Consider the following 13,715-nt stretch of genomic DNA (forward strand, 5'->3'; position numbering starts at 1 on the left):
ACAATTTAAGTTGTAATATTAGTGACTTAAAAATGTCTTAATATGTGTTTATTGTAGAGAAACTGCAATATTGGCAAACGGTCAACAATATCCTCCACTAGAGGTCACTGTTGTATCAGATGTAAGTCTACAAGCGGCAAGCTTGTATAGTATATGAGCTGTTTTTTATCAAATCTTTGCCCCAGAATAGAGATGCTAGGGTTCAGATGAGCTTATAGCTATTTCTGGTGCAATATATGTATTGTGCATTGTCCCTGGTAAATAAACAAATACAACAGGGATGGGAGAAGGAATCAGATTTCTAAAAGTCCTGAATTCAAATTTAAAAAGTTATTTTTATTGCCATCAAAAAATACTTTTTACTACCATCAAATATGTGTCAAACATGTAAAAAAAATAGCCAAAGTATAAAAGATCACAATGCATTGTTAGCTTGTAGATCGCCTATTTTCAGCCAAAGTATAAAATAGGGCTTAATTGTTTAATGTATTTGTTGTAATAATAATCTAAATCTGCACGTAACTACCAACTAAAGTTGTCAAATAATTGTAGTGGAGTAAATAATAATTGTAGTGGCGAGTAAGGACCTGCGACATTTGCATCGGAGATGTAGTGGAGAAGTGCCAGTGCGGTATGAGCTTGTAGATCTTCTATTTTTGAAAAATCGTGAAAATGTGTGCAAATCTTTGAATATCTATTTTTTAAAGCAAAAAAAAGCATTTTTTTTTTCTGGAAAACTACTGTTGCTATATCAGTGGTTCTCAAACTTTTTCCATGTCAAGGACCCCCAAAAGTATATGTATCTGGCCGCGGACCCCCATCTCAAAATGTGTTGTTCCAGGGACCCCCCAGAAGCAAAGATTTGAGTTAAAAATGTTCGCTTTAAAAAAAAACACATATTCAAATATTTGCTCACATTTTCACAAAATTTAGCAGACAAAGTCTCTGCTGAATACCTAAATTGTACATTTAAAATGGTAAATCCATACCAAAGTAGTTGACGAAGACCCCTCCGACCATGGCTCCACAGCCTCGTCCCAGACCCAGATGCAGTCCCTGCAGAATCCCCTGGGCTGAGGTCCTCAATGCTGGAGGAACCGCCGCGCTGAGGTACGATATGCAGGCTGCCCACACCGATGCATGAGTGATTCCTATAGGACACAAGACAAATAATGTCTCTTAAATGGGTCTTCTCTAGAGAGAGAGAGAGAGCGAGAGAGATAGTGTAAAATAGGGATTGTGAAGGGAAGGAAAGGACTGTATGTAATGGTTCATGGTTGGCAGTGTTCGCCTTGGTGTGTCCACACAAAACATACATACATACATACATACGTACGTACGTACGTACGTACGTACGTACGTGCGTGCGTATATATATATATATATATATATATATATATACGCATATATATATATATATATATATATATATATATATATATATATATATACGCATATATACGCATATATATATATATATATATATATATATATATATATATATATATATATATATATATATATATATAAATATAAATATAAATATAAATATAAATATAAATAACAATAACATATAATTAAAATCCGGGGGGGCACTTGCATTATCCCACAGGTTGACAACCACCGGTGTACATCCTGTAAAAAGAGTTAATGATTAACAGAATAAAGAGACATTAAACTAACATCCTGTTCTGCATCACAGAGAGGAAAAGGAGCTTTTGGTTTGTTGATAAGTTTGAAAACAAACACACCCATTTTCCTGTCCTCAGCTGCCCTTTACACTGGCTCAAAGCCAACCCCTCCACACACACACACACACACACACACACACACACACACACACACACACACACACACACACACACACACACACACACACACACACACACACACACACACACACACACACACACACACACACACACACACACACACACACACACACACACACACACACACACACACGTTTGCTTAGGGTTATGCCTGATTGTGTACCGTAAATAGCAGATCTACAAGCCAGATCTGCTATTTCCGGCTTCAGGATTAAGGTAAAAAAAATGGCATTCATAAAAAGCATAGTAATACAAGTGTGTGTGTGTGTGTGTGTGTGTGTGTGTGTGTGTGTGTGTGTGTGTGTGTGTGTGTGTGTGTGTGTGTGTGTGTGTGTGTGTGTGTGTGTGTGTGTGTTATAAAACATATACAGCCGATGACAGAGAAGAAATATATGAAATACTAGTCCATACCGGGGGATGTGTGCAGTCAAAAGTATTTGCAGACTTTGGGTTATACACAGTAGCCTACATGTATATGTTTAGTTAAACTTTGGGAGGCCAAGTTTGTTGCGGTCTTACATGTTAATAATGGCATTGATTGAGCACAGCTGGTGAGACAGACAGTCTGGGGCTGGGGGAGAGCGTTGTTAAGAGATCAGCTTGGGATGGGCACATTATCAAATTAAATAAATCTGTTTTTGAGGCAGGTGGTCCACGAAGGACCCCAGGTTGGGGTTCACTGCGCTATGCTGTTGTGGTAAGACGACAGCCGTCTGTGTATTCCTCTGACTCATACATGGGCAACTGGCGGCCCTCACTTAATGCGGCCCGCAGGTTAATATTGGAATACTGATATATTATTGATTTCAGCTGTTACAATTCCAAACATGCAAACATGACCCGCTTTAATTACTTCAGTCTATATTAGTAGCTTATTAACTAGTATTAATATTATATTGTCTTTTTTATGTCCAATGTTATTTGTATTTAAGTTCATAAAGTTAACATAAGTATACTAAATGCATTTGAAATTAAACAAAAATGTTACTTTTCATAATTCAAATTCCAAAATAGCAAAAATAGCAGATCTACAAGCTCAAAACACGTCGTGCTGCGACGGGTTTTGAGCTTGTAGATCGGCTATTTTTTTTTACAAAGAATGGCGAAGTAAAGCATTAATTTACGAAAAAAGTTAAAATACGGAGACAAGAGGTCTCTGCCCGACAGTATATGCAATGTGGGCCTCTGGAGCGAGTATGGAAATATAGTGGCCCTCTCCATCATCAAAGTTGCCCACCCCAGCTCTGACTCGATCTGTAGCCTACTCTCTGCCTAGCGTACCGCTTCCTCTCTAGTCAGCAAGAATACTTTGAGGACTCTAACAGGGGCCCTCATCCAAGGTTACTTCGACTATGCATGCGCCTCAGGGTACCACAACACTTCTAAGGCCTTAAAAACAAGGCTCCAGACATCCCAAAACAAACTGGTAAGGCTACTCCTTGGCCTTTCACCTACAACTCATCTAACCCCTGCTCACTTTGCTAGGGTCGGATGGCTCAGGGTAGAGGACAAAGTACAGCAACTTGCAATGTACCTGTCAAAAATAATCAATCAATAGGCTCTATGCACAGCAGCCATTTTGGAGAAAAATTGGGCCTCTTCTGACTTCCTTCACAGGTGTTACCAATGATACTAATGAAGGCTCTGTTCCATTCTAGTCAAACAGAGTCAGGGTGCTGATATTGTGCATGTTAGCTCACTAGAAATACTAGTGGGTCTCAAAGTGTGGTCCAGGGACCCTCATGGTTACTTGAGAGGGTGTAACTCTGAGAGTGTACAAATGGAACCAAATGGACCCGGGAGGGTCCATTTGGTTCCATTTGTACACTCTCAGAGTTATGGGGGTCCTTGAAATTAAAACGTTTGAGAACCACTGTTCTACACTAAATGGAACAGAGCTTTCATTAGTGTCATTGGTAACACCTGTGAAGGAAGCAAGGAAGGGGCTCAATTTCTGTCCAATGTGGCTGCTGTGCATAGAGCCTATTGTCATAGAGAAAAGTTTTTGTCCCGGCCGGCTTGTGTCGTCTTCCAACATGAAAATACTTGAAATAATGTACTTTCTGACACGTGGTGAGATCGCACATAATAAGCGCTCCGTCCACTGTATCAATGAGTAAACAATACACATTCACGCTACTATTGTAGCACAGAGAGCTGCAGCCCGTAGTTAAGTCTACCCGGGGACTGGCCACTGGTTGGGACCGTGATAACAGAGTACATCCCCATAGCCTGGGGGACCGTAGCCGTGACAACAGACCGCGCGTGAATGTGCACGTGGCCGCACATGCGCAGTAATGGCGATGCTAACGGTCAATGCTGTGTGCAAGTTGAGATCAATTGCGCAAGCCAGTGAGGAGAAAAATGCGGAACAGAGAGTGTGACTGGAGTGTGAGTGACTTCCCTTAATTATATGTAGGATAATAGTCAGGTATAATAAAAGTGCACAATTTGATATTGTCCATATTTCATCTTTTTATGTTGTCGTTTTCTTTCCGAAAAAACAAATAACGCACATCCTCCGTACTTTTGGTGCTGAGCTTTAACTGTAGAAACAGTAACAATGCAAGAAAGAGATGAGGCTCGCAACTCACTTTTGTGCTCCAGGGTTTATTCAAGTCGTTTTCTTTCCATAAATTAGTTACTTTGTCATATGACATTATGTGTTTATGTTGTGAGCTTGTAGATCGGCTATGTTTTGCCTATACTGACATGCCCAAAACAGGTTTGCCAGGTTGAAAGTGGTCAAGCGTGTCTGTGTGGGTTTTATAAATATTGAACCAGTGAATAGTATTCATACAAAAGAAAGAAATTGCCGATCTACAAGCTTGACGTGTCGTGAGCTTGTAGATCTGCTATTTCTGCGTTTTTCTTCTTTTTTTTTAAGTAAATATGAAAGTGTTTAAGTGTGTGTGGATTTTATGAATATTGAACCAATTAAAAGTATCCATTGGAATACAGGTCTTTCTTTGCTTCTCTTTTTTTTATACTGGAAAGTAACCGGGCGGCGGGCGCGCGTGTGTGTGTGTGTGTGTGTGTGTGTGTGTGTGTGTGTGTGTGTGTGTGTGTGTGTGTGTGTGTGTGTGTGTGTGTGTGTGTGTGTGTGTGTGTGTGTGTGTGTGTGTGTGAGAAAGCTAAGAGCTACATTTTGAATAATCATTGCTATAGAGCAGGGGTCTTCAACGCAGCCCAAGGACCCCCTAGCTGAGAGAGAGCTGAAGCAGGGACCCCCATATTGTATAAAAATGTGTTTTAGATTAAACATTTTTTGTTTACATGGTCTGCTCTTTTTTCCCTCTACACCTATACCTCTTTGCCAAAAATAGCCGATCTACAAGCTCACAACGCCTCGCAGCGCGAGGCGTTGTGAGCTTGTAGATCGGCTATTTTTGGCTCAGAAAAGGGATGCTAGGTTTCAAGTGGATAAGGTAAAAACCCCCTGTTGAAAAACCCTACTATAGAGTGTTTGTTTAGTAACAGGGGTCTCCCCGTCTCTCCATCTCTCTAGTAAACAGAATATACATTTTCAGGTTGGACACCAATTTCATCAGGAAAGAGAGCCCATTTATCAGTTTAAAATGTATAGAGTTCCAGTTCCATTTGCTCATTACTTTGTCTCATCACTTCCAATTGTATTTTTTTTTATCCTGTATCCTGAAGTAGGAATTCTCTCTCCTGGTTGGATAACATTTGTATCCTGACCCGAAAGTGTATTTTCTGTTTATTAAAGAGCTGGAGAGATATAGAGACATGTTGTGAACTTGTAGATCTGCTATGTTGGTCAGTATCATGGCTAATATCAGGGTCAGTAACATGTACAGTAAGTATCATGGTCAGTATCATGTCACAGGGATGTCAGGCCCTATCACAGGTCCTGAAAGCCTTTGTTCTTTCCATTCATAGACGGCCACTCCACAGCCCATATGTCATACATTGATGAGAATTAGCTCAAGCTTTTCCACAAAAGGTCCTTTGCACTATTGTGTACTCTTTCATTGTATTGTTTACCATATTGGATTATCAATGGACTGTAATGTTGTGTTGTTTTCTGTGGTTCTTTTCACTTGTATAGGCATAGATTTACTTTGTTTGCTATAGTCGGTGCATCTTTCATGTGACATTAGGGATTGAATTGATGTGAATCTGAGTCTGTTCACCTGTTCTCCATCTCAACTCTGTAGACTGGCATTTGTCCACCATTAGTACTGGTCCTGACTTTGGTTGATTTGTTGATTGAGTGGTCACACCCTTCTGATATGTAATGGGTGTCATCTGTGTATTTAAATGTCGCAATTGGTCTCTTTACCCAGAAGAAGGCAGCTCAGTCTCTCCGAAACTGTGTCCACAATACATGATTGTCTCTGTGTCCACACCACATTATTGGCATTGGCAGCTACGAGTATGCGGCCACTCTTTTATTATTTATGGTCATTGTGTCCCCATACTGGTCATTGTGTCTAGAAGGTACTTGTCCTTGGTGTTCACTCTCCATTCCGACATCTCACCACTCCGACTAGTGGCTTCCGCGTGCGGTTAGGGTTAGGGTTAGGGTTAGGTATAGGGTTCGTCAACGTCGGAAAGGCGACATGTCGGAAAGGAGAAATGCACCCCTTGTCCTTGTGTCTCCATATTATGGTCAGTATCATGGTCAGTATCATGGTCAGAATCATGGTCAGTGTCATGGTCAGTGTCATGGTCAGTATAGACGCCTTAACAGACAACGTCACACTGATAAGAACCAGTATGTGCGCGCAGGCCGGCACCAACTGAACCCCAGCGCTCATAAGATGCAATGTAAAAGTGGTCACAGCCTCACGTGTAAAAATGCATCCCATCAATCTTTCAGATGCTGTTTTTCTCCCAGTGTGGAGGAAGAATGCTCAGGATTTTGACTGTGATCTCTCGCTCTTGAAATATATATTTCTTGGTTTCTGTTGTGTGTAAACAATAGCAATTCAAAGCAGTTGTCCCCCAAACCCCACCTCCAGTGGCTGTCATAAGAACAGAGGGAGCTGCTCTTGCTCGTGCAGCTGCAGCCCGTCAAGCCTAATTTATGCTCCGTCGCGCAAAGGTGTCGCGCGCAGAGAACGGCCGAGAATAGCAGACCTCCAAGCTCACAACGGTCTCATCCACGACGCGGTTGTGAGCTTGTATGTCAGCTGTTCTCGGGTGAAGTACATATGTCTCGCTAGGGCGCACCTTACTAGCCAACACACAAGAGGAGGTTGAATGAACTGAAACCAGCGCACCCCAACATAACAGGTTTGGGTATCTGTTGGGAATTGATTACATGAATGTGTGTGTGTGTGTGTGTGTGTGTGTGTGTGTGTGTGTGTGTGTGTGTGTGTGTGTGTGTGTGTGTGTGTGTGTGTGTGTGTGTGTGTGTGTGTGTGTTACCTTGCAGTATTTCCATGGGCAGGACAATCCATGCGTTGGTCAGATAGGAGATGTACAGATATCGAGCCGTGTTGCACGCCAGGCCAATATACAACACCCTGCAAGCGCGCACACACACACACACACAATACATTACTTAATTCTAGTCAGTAAAAATATAGTATTCTTCATAATGTAGAATGTAACTGGGTGTGTGATTTTTAGGAGGGATGCAACAAACCGAACATGTTGCGAGCTTCTAAATCGGCTATTTTTCAGTTTGTGATATCAGTGCACAATCTAAGTATAAAACAGAGAAAACTCCAATCCCAAACCTAACCTCTAAATGCCTATCCCTAACATGAATCATTTCCTAATTGTAAGCCTAAATCTAAACATAATTTTCAACTATAAAAAACGTTTTTCTTTTCTTCAGAGGACAAGGTAAATTGTCCTTAAAATGTCTATTTCTTAAATTCTACTATACTTTCGGGACACGTGGTCCTCACAAGTATAGTAATACACACACACGCAAGATAACTGGATGGACTTTAACCTGCTGCTCCAACCACACTGTGTACTGCTGGGAAACAACTATGTACATTTTACTCAAGTACCGTGTAACTGTATACATTTAACGGTATTGTAAAATAGCAGATCTACAAGCTCACAACATGTCTGTCTTTCCTAATGTACTTTGTCCCTTTCTAGAAATGTAGGGGAGTCAAAAGTACAATATTTGTCTTTAAAATGTAGTGGAGTGAAAGTCATGAGCTTCCAAAAAAACATTAAAACAATGTTGCTGTCGGACAGAAACCTCTTATGTCCACATTTGTACTTTTTATGTTGTTTCTTTTTTTTTTTCTTCGTAAATTAATAAAAAGGTAGTAAGTGACATGTATTTGCTTAAAACAACACTGTTTTTCTTTTGTTAAAAGGTTAAAGCTCTATATTCAGATAGTAATCATTGCTATAGAGTGTTTGTTCAGTAACAGGGGTCTCCCTGTCTCTAGTGTTTTAATAAACAGAAAATACATGTTCAGGTGATTTGCCAATTTCAGCCAATCAGGAGAGTACACATTAATGAGCTTCATTTTATAATGTTCCAGTTCCAATGTTGTCTGCTCACTTTGTGTCGTAACTTCCAATTTCACTAGTTTATCCTGTATACTGTGTGAGTTCTCTCTCCTGATTGGATACAATAAGCTCTATGCACAGCAGCCATATTGGGAATGAATTGGGCCCCTTCCTTACTTCCTTTACAGGTGTTACCAATAATATTAATTAAGGCTCTGTTCCATTTAGTGTGGCATAGTGGTTGTCTTATTTTCAAGGACCCCCATAACGTAAGGGTCCATTTGGTTCCATGTGTACACTCTCAGAGTTACACACCCACCATAAGGGGCCATTTGGGAACCAAAATTGTTGCACTAAGTGTTTCTAGTGAGCAAACATGCACAATATCAGCACCCTGACCAGAATGGAACAGAGCCTTCATTAGTGTCATTGGTAACACCTGTGAAGGAAGTAAGAAGAGGCCCAATTTATTTCCAATATGGCGGCTATGCATAGAGCAGATTAGCATGCCAACCTGAAAATGCCTTTTCTGCTTATTAAATAGCTGGACAGACAAGGAGACCCCCTGTTACTGAACAAACACTCTGACTCTAGAGCAATGAGTATTACCAGAATACAGAGCTATTTAATACTAATTGTAACTAATACATTTCTCTTGCCCTACATAATGTTCTACTTTGTCATAGTGTCACACAAAAGTAGCAAAAATAGCCGATATACAAGCTTGTAGATTGGCTATTGTAAGTTAATATGAAAAAGTATTAATATTAAGTATTAACAAGAGCTTATATATAACTACAATGAATCCATTGGAACTTTTTTACATTTCCTGAAAAGTAACAGTTTTGGACATACAGGGTTTCCATCTGACAGCGACAAAATACTCATGCAACACAAAGTTGTTTGTGTCCTTCAGCTGCTTTCCAAAATAATAAAAAAAAAATACATGAATATTCAAGTTAAGTAAGACACTCCACAAATTCACTTAAATACAGCACTTGTGTAAATGCACCAGAGTACGCAAAGCGGGCTGCTTGGTTTGCCCTGCAGGCTGGTGAAAGAGCTGCTTTGTTTTCTCTACAGGTTAGACAGCCCAGCCCGTAAGCTGACACTGTCTGTGTGTGTGTGTGTGTGTGTGTGTGTGTGTGTGTGTGTGTGTGTGTGTGTGTGTGTGTGTGTGTGTGTGTGTGTGTGTGTGTGTGTGTGTGTGTGTGTGTGTGTGTGTGTGTGTGTGTGTGTGTGTGTGTGTGTGTGTGCTTGTATTACTACACTTGTGAGAGCCAAATGTCGTCACAAGTATAGTAGTATTTGACAAATAGACAGGACCATTTTCCTGGTTGTTTTATGGTTAAAATAGATGTACAGTTATAGGTTTACAAGGAATAGATTCAGGTTTACCGTTAGAGTTTTCCTTATTCTATACTTTAGACAATGTCACACACGCACCAAAAAAATGCAGATCTACAAGCTCACAGCGCGCAAGCTTGTAGATCTCGGCTATGTTTCGGCTATTTTCTCTGCTGCCTTAAAACGATGTCCTCACAAGTATAGTCATACAAACGTGTGTGTGTGTGTGTGTGTGTGTGTGTGTGTGTAAGCAAACACTGTGGTGTCAGATATCACTGCTCCCTGCCACAGCAGAGCAGACATCCCATAAGAGGCCCTCTGTTCCCTCAACAGAATAGACTGAATTTGATAGAAAGAAGCCCATACAATTAACAAATGAGCATTGGAAACAGCTGAGCAGAGAGTCCTGAGGGATTTCAGATATTGTAGTCCATCTCTTTCTGACGTTGCATATATATTGGCAGATTTCAAACTCGTATAAAGATTAATATTTTTTTATCAATACAAAAGTTGACCAATATTTGTACTTCATCTAGACAACATAGATACATTGTAGTATAATTATAAAGTATAATGCATTAGCCTAATTAGGCTAATGCAGTGTATCACCAAAGCGACAGAATGGTCCGTGAAGTCAAATTGTGACCTTAACATTCAAAGTGAAATTAAAACGTGGATTTTGAGAATTGTGACACCCCTGTTATGTGTCACAATGAAAACATATTTTTTCAAAGGGATATAATAAAAGAAAAAAACTATTCTATCGATTAGTCACCCCATGGAGACTTGAATTAAAGGACGACTTCACCACTTTTCAACATATCTTCATATAATAGGTCCTCACTAATGCTCATGATAACATTATACATTTTTTTCCTACTTGGTCTGTGTCTCATAGGAGGGCTGTGGACAGTCCAGAAACCCGTCTACCAGTGACATCATCGTTAGGCATGATTTATTTTTCCCAAAAAAGATTACAATTTTTTGATTCAGATTTTTATTAAGGCGAGAACAGGATCTATTATTGCATTGCAACTTTCCAGGAATACAAAGCCTGCAGTTTCGATTAGCTTGGATTCCCCAGCGATGATGTCACTGGTAGACAGGTTTCTGAACTGTCCACAGTCCTCCTCTGAGACACAGACTGATTAGAAAAAAATGGTACCATTTCATCATGAGCCTTAGTGAGGACCTATTATATGAAGATATGTTGAAAAGTGGTGAAGTCGTCCTTTAATGGATATATTTTAGCCAATAATTTGACCAGCGGACCGGTAGGCAGCCGGTTCCGGTAGGAGACACAAAGGAGGCACTTTGTGTCTCCTACCAGAACCGCTGCCGGTCATCAAATTATTGGCTTAGGAAAAAAACAAATCATTTTGGGGGTGAACTATCCCTTTTACTGTTAATTCATCATAAAAAGCTTTGTTTTTTTGGCCAAGTATTAGGGGGGCCCACTTGCAGTATCCTCACGGCCCACCAGGTTGAGGATCCCTGGTGTAAACATGCTTCTCTCTTATACCTGATGTGTCCGACCAGCTCGATGAACTTGTGGCTGGTGAAGTAGGCGGCCAGCTCTGCCGCGTGACTGAGCACAGAACACACACCAAACAACGTGGTGGTCCCCTTCAGGTCCTCTGAGGAAACACAAGACAACGTTTAGAACGGTGGTTATCAAACCTTTTCATGTCAAGGACCCCCAACATGATGTTTATTTTGGCTGCGGACCCCCTGTCTCAAAATATTTTTGTGGCAGGATAAATAAATAAAAAGCTGAAGTATAAAATATGGTTAAAGTGGTTAAAACGATTGCGACGCTATATTAACCCATTAAGACCTGGAACAGTGTCATTTTTAGATTTGAGCTAAAAAGCATTATTTAACACTTTGGGCTATTGAAAAATAGCAGATATACAAGCTCATAGCGCGGCACCGAGTGCCGCGCTACGAGCTTGTAGATCTGCTATTTTTGAAAAATCGTGAAAATCTTTGAATATTTATATTTTTAAAGCGAACATTTTTAACTCAAATCGTTGCTTCTCGGGGTCCCTGGAACAAAATATTTTGATGGGGGTCCGCGGCCAAATACATATCATTTTGGGGGTCCTTGACATGAAAAAGTTTGAGCACCACTGATATAGAAACATACGTTTTTCAGAATACTGTTGAGATTTAGGAGACATGTAGAATCGGCTTCAGGTCTCAATGGGTTAACTGCTTTTGCTGGGGACCCCCTGGTATTCCCCCAAGGACCCCACTTTGAGAGCCAACGATTTAGAACACCGTTTCCCAAACAGTGGGAAACGGTGCAATTTTTGTGGGTCGCGAGTAAATATTCCCTTTTTTTGTTTCCTATATTTAAATATATATATATATCTTATTTCAAAAGATTTTTAAAAGTTTAAACAGAAAAACTTCATCAATTAAAAACGTTTCCATTTTTTAAAAAGTATTCCATGAATGAAATCAGAAAATTAAAAAATGTCCATAAATACATTTAAATAACGTTTAAGAAGTAGTGAAAATAGCTCACAACACGCCGCAAAGTGACGCGTTGTGAGCTTGTAGATCTGTTATTTTCGCTAGTTTGGGTCCCGGGCAAACGTCTGATTTCTCTTTTGGGACTCGAGCTAAAATGTTTGGGTACCACTGATTTAAAAACACCCATTCTCAACCTTCCTCATTTCATGGAACCCCAGTTTGTTATACAATAGGCCAGTGGGTTCTCAAACATTTTCATGTCAAGGACCCCCAAATTAATAAGTATTTGGCCGCGGACCCCCATCTGAAAATATTTTGTGCCAGGGACCCCGATACAATATTTGTTCAAACATTTTCCTTTTTAAATAGCCGATCTACAAGCTCACAACGCGTCACATTACGACATGGAAGCTTGCAGATTTGCTCTTTTCAAAATAGCCTACATCGCGACACGTTGTGAGCTTATAGATCGGCTATTTACTACTTTTGTGTGACACTGTTGTACAACAAAGTATGCCATTAATTTACGGAAAAAAATATGGCATTATACATCGTTGCTGCCCAACAGCATCGATATTTAACAATACGTTAAAACTTATATATACTAGACCATACCCGGTGAAGGGCGCAGGCGAAAGTAGTTGCAAACTTGGGGTTATTGCACCTCCTGTCACGCGGTTCCCCCCACCCCCCCCCGCGCGCGTCCCGTCGTGCCGCCCCCCTCCTCCCCCCGCGGGTCCCGTCGCGGCACCCCCCGCGGTCACCCCTCCCCACGGGCAACCCCCCCCCCGGGCAACCCCCCCCCAATATTGGTGGTAGTGTGTTTTGGCGTTGGTTGTGAAAGTGCAGGTGGGTGTGGGGACGCGTTGTGAGCTTGTAGATCGGCTGTTTTCCAAGAGGCAAGTCGCTTCGTTTGGCCTTCTTTTCATAGACCTCGTTGCTTGTAGGGCTCGTTTCGTTTGGCCTTGTTTTCATAGACCTTGCTGCCTGTTTCTCGCACAAAACCTGCCAACGCCATCTCCCATTGTTTGACACATAAACGCTAATAAGAAGCTGAGATTTGGTGACATTGAAAAACGGGCTTCGCAGTTAAGTTCAGATGGTAATGGTCAATGGCTGTGTGCAAAATCAGAGCAATTGCTCCAGCCACTGAGGAGAACCGGGCAGCTTCACCATGACACGACTACAAACAGACAGAGTTACAGAGGTTTGTCAAATTATAGGAGGATATATATATATATATTTTTTTTTTCTTACCCAGATGCCAGTAGAGGAAGGTGAACACGTATCCGTATCCAAAGCCCATGAACCAGGCCACACACAGCACAGAGCTGTAGCGCACGCTGCACAGCAGCCTCAAGAGGTCGCTGTAGTGGAACTCCTGATCCGTCGTGTCCGCCGAAAAAGACGTGCCCGATTCCGGAGACCCGTCCCCTTCCTCCTCTGTGGCTCTGCCCTCCTGTAACTCCTCCTGCAGACAGGAATGGAACCGTTGTTTCAACTACATTGACGCGTTTCAATTGATAACATGACATTTGTCGATATTTGATTTAATGTAAATACAAATGTGATAAACTTGATTAAATATATATATATATATAT

At 41.0% G+C, this 13,715-nt stretch overlaps 1 protein-coding gene across 2 annotated transcripts in view; it reads right to left on the reverse strand.

Annotated features, from left to right (window-relative positions):
• Positions 1 to 13,715, reverse strand: part of LOC311044272 (major facilitator superfamily domain-containing protein 6-A-like) — a 31,917-nt gene that overhangs the window by 6,779 nt on the left and 11,423 nt on the right. For both annotated transcript variants that reach the window (XM_084055722.1, XM_084055723.1), the window contains exons 7-10: positions 13,371 to 13,584; positions 11,155 to 11,269; positions 7,230 to 7,327; positions 990 to 1,151 (exon numbers count right to left, since the gene is read on the reverse strand). In XM_084055722.1, coding sequence (XP_083911848.1) covers positions 990 to 1,151; positions 7,230 to 7,327; positions 11,155 to 11,269; positions 13,371 to 13,584 — 589 coding nt within the window. The remainder of the gene's footprint in view (positions 1 to 989; positions 1,152 to 7,229; positions 7,328 to 11,154; positions 11,270 to 13,370; positions 13,585 to 13,715) is intronic.

This window comes from Gymnoscopelus microlampas, assembly GCF_963454915.1.
Source record: "Gymnoscopelus microlampas genome assembly, chromosome: 4".
NCBI lineage: Eukaryota > Metazoa > Chordata > Actinopteri > Myctophiformes > Myctophidae > Gymnoscopelus > Gymnoscopelus microlampas.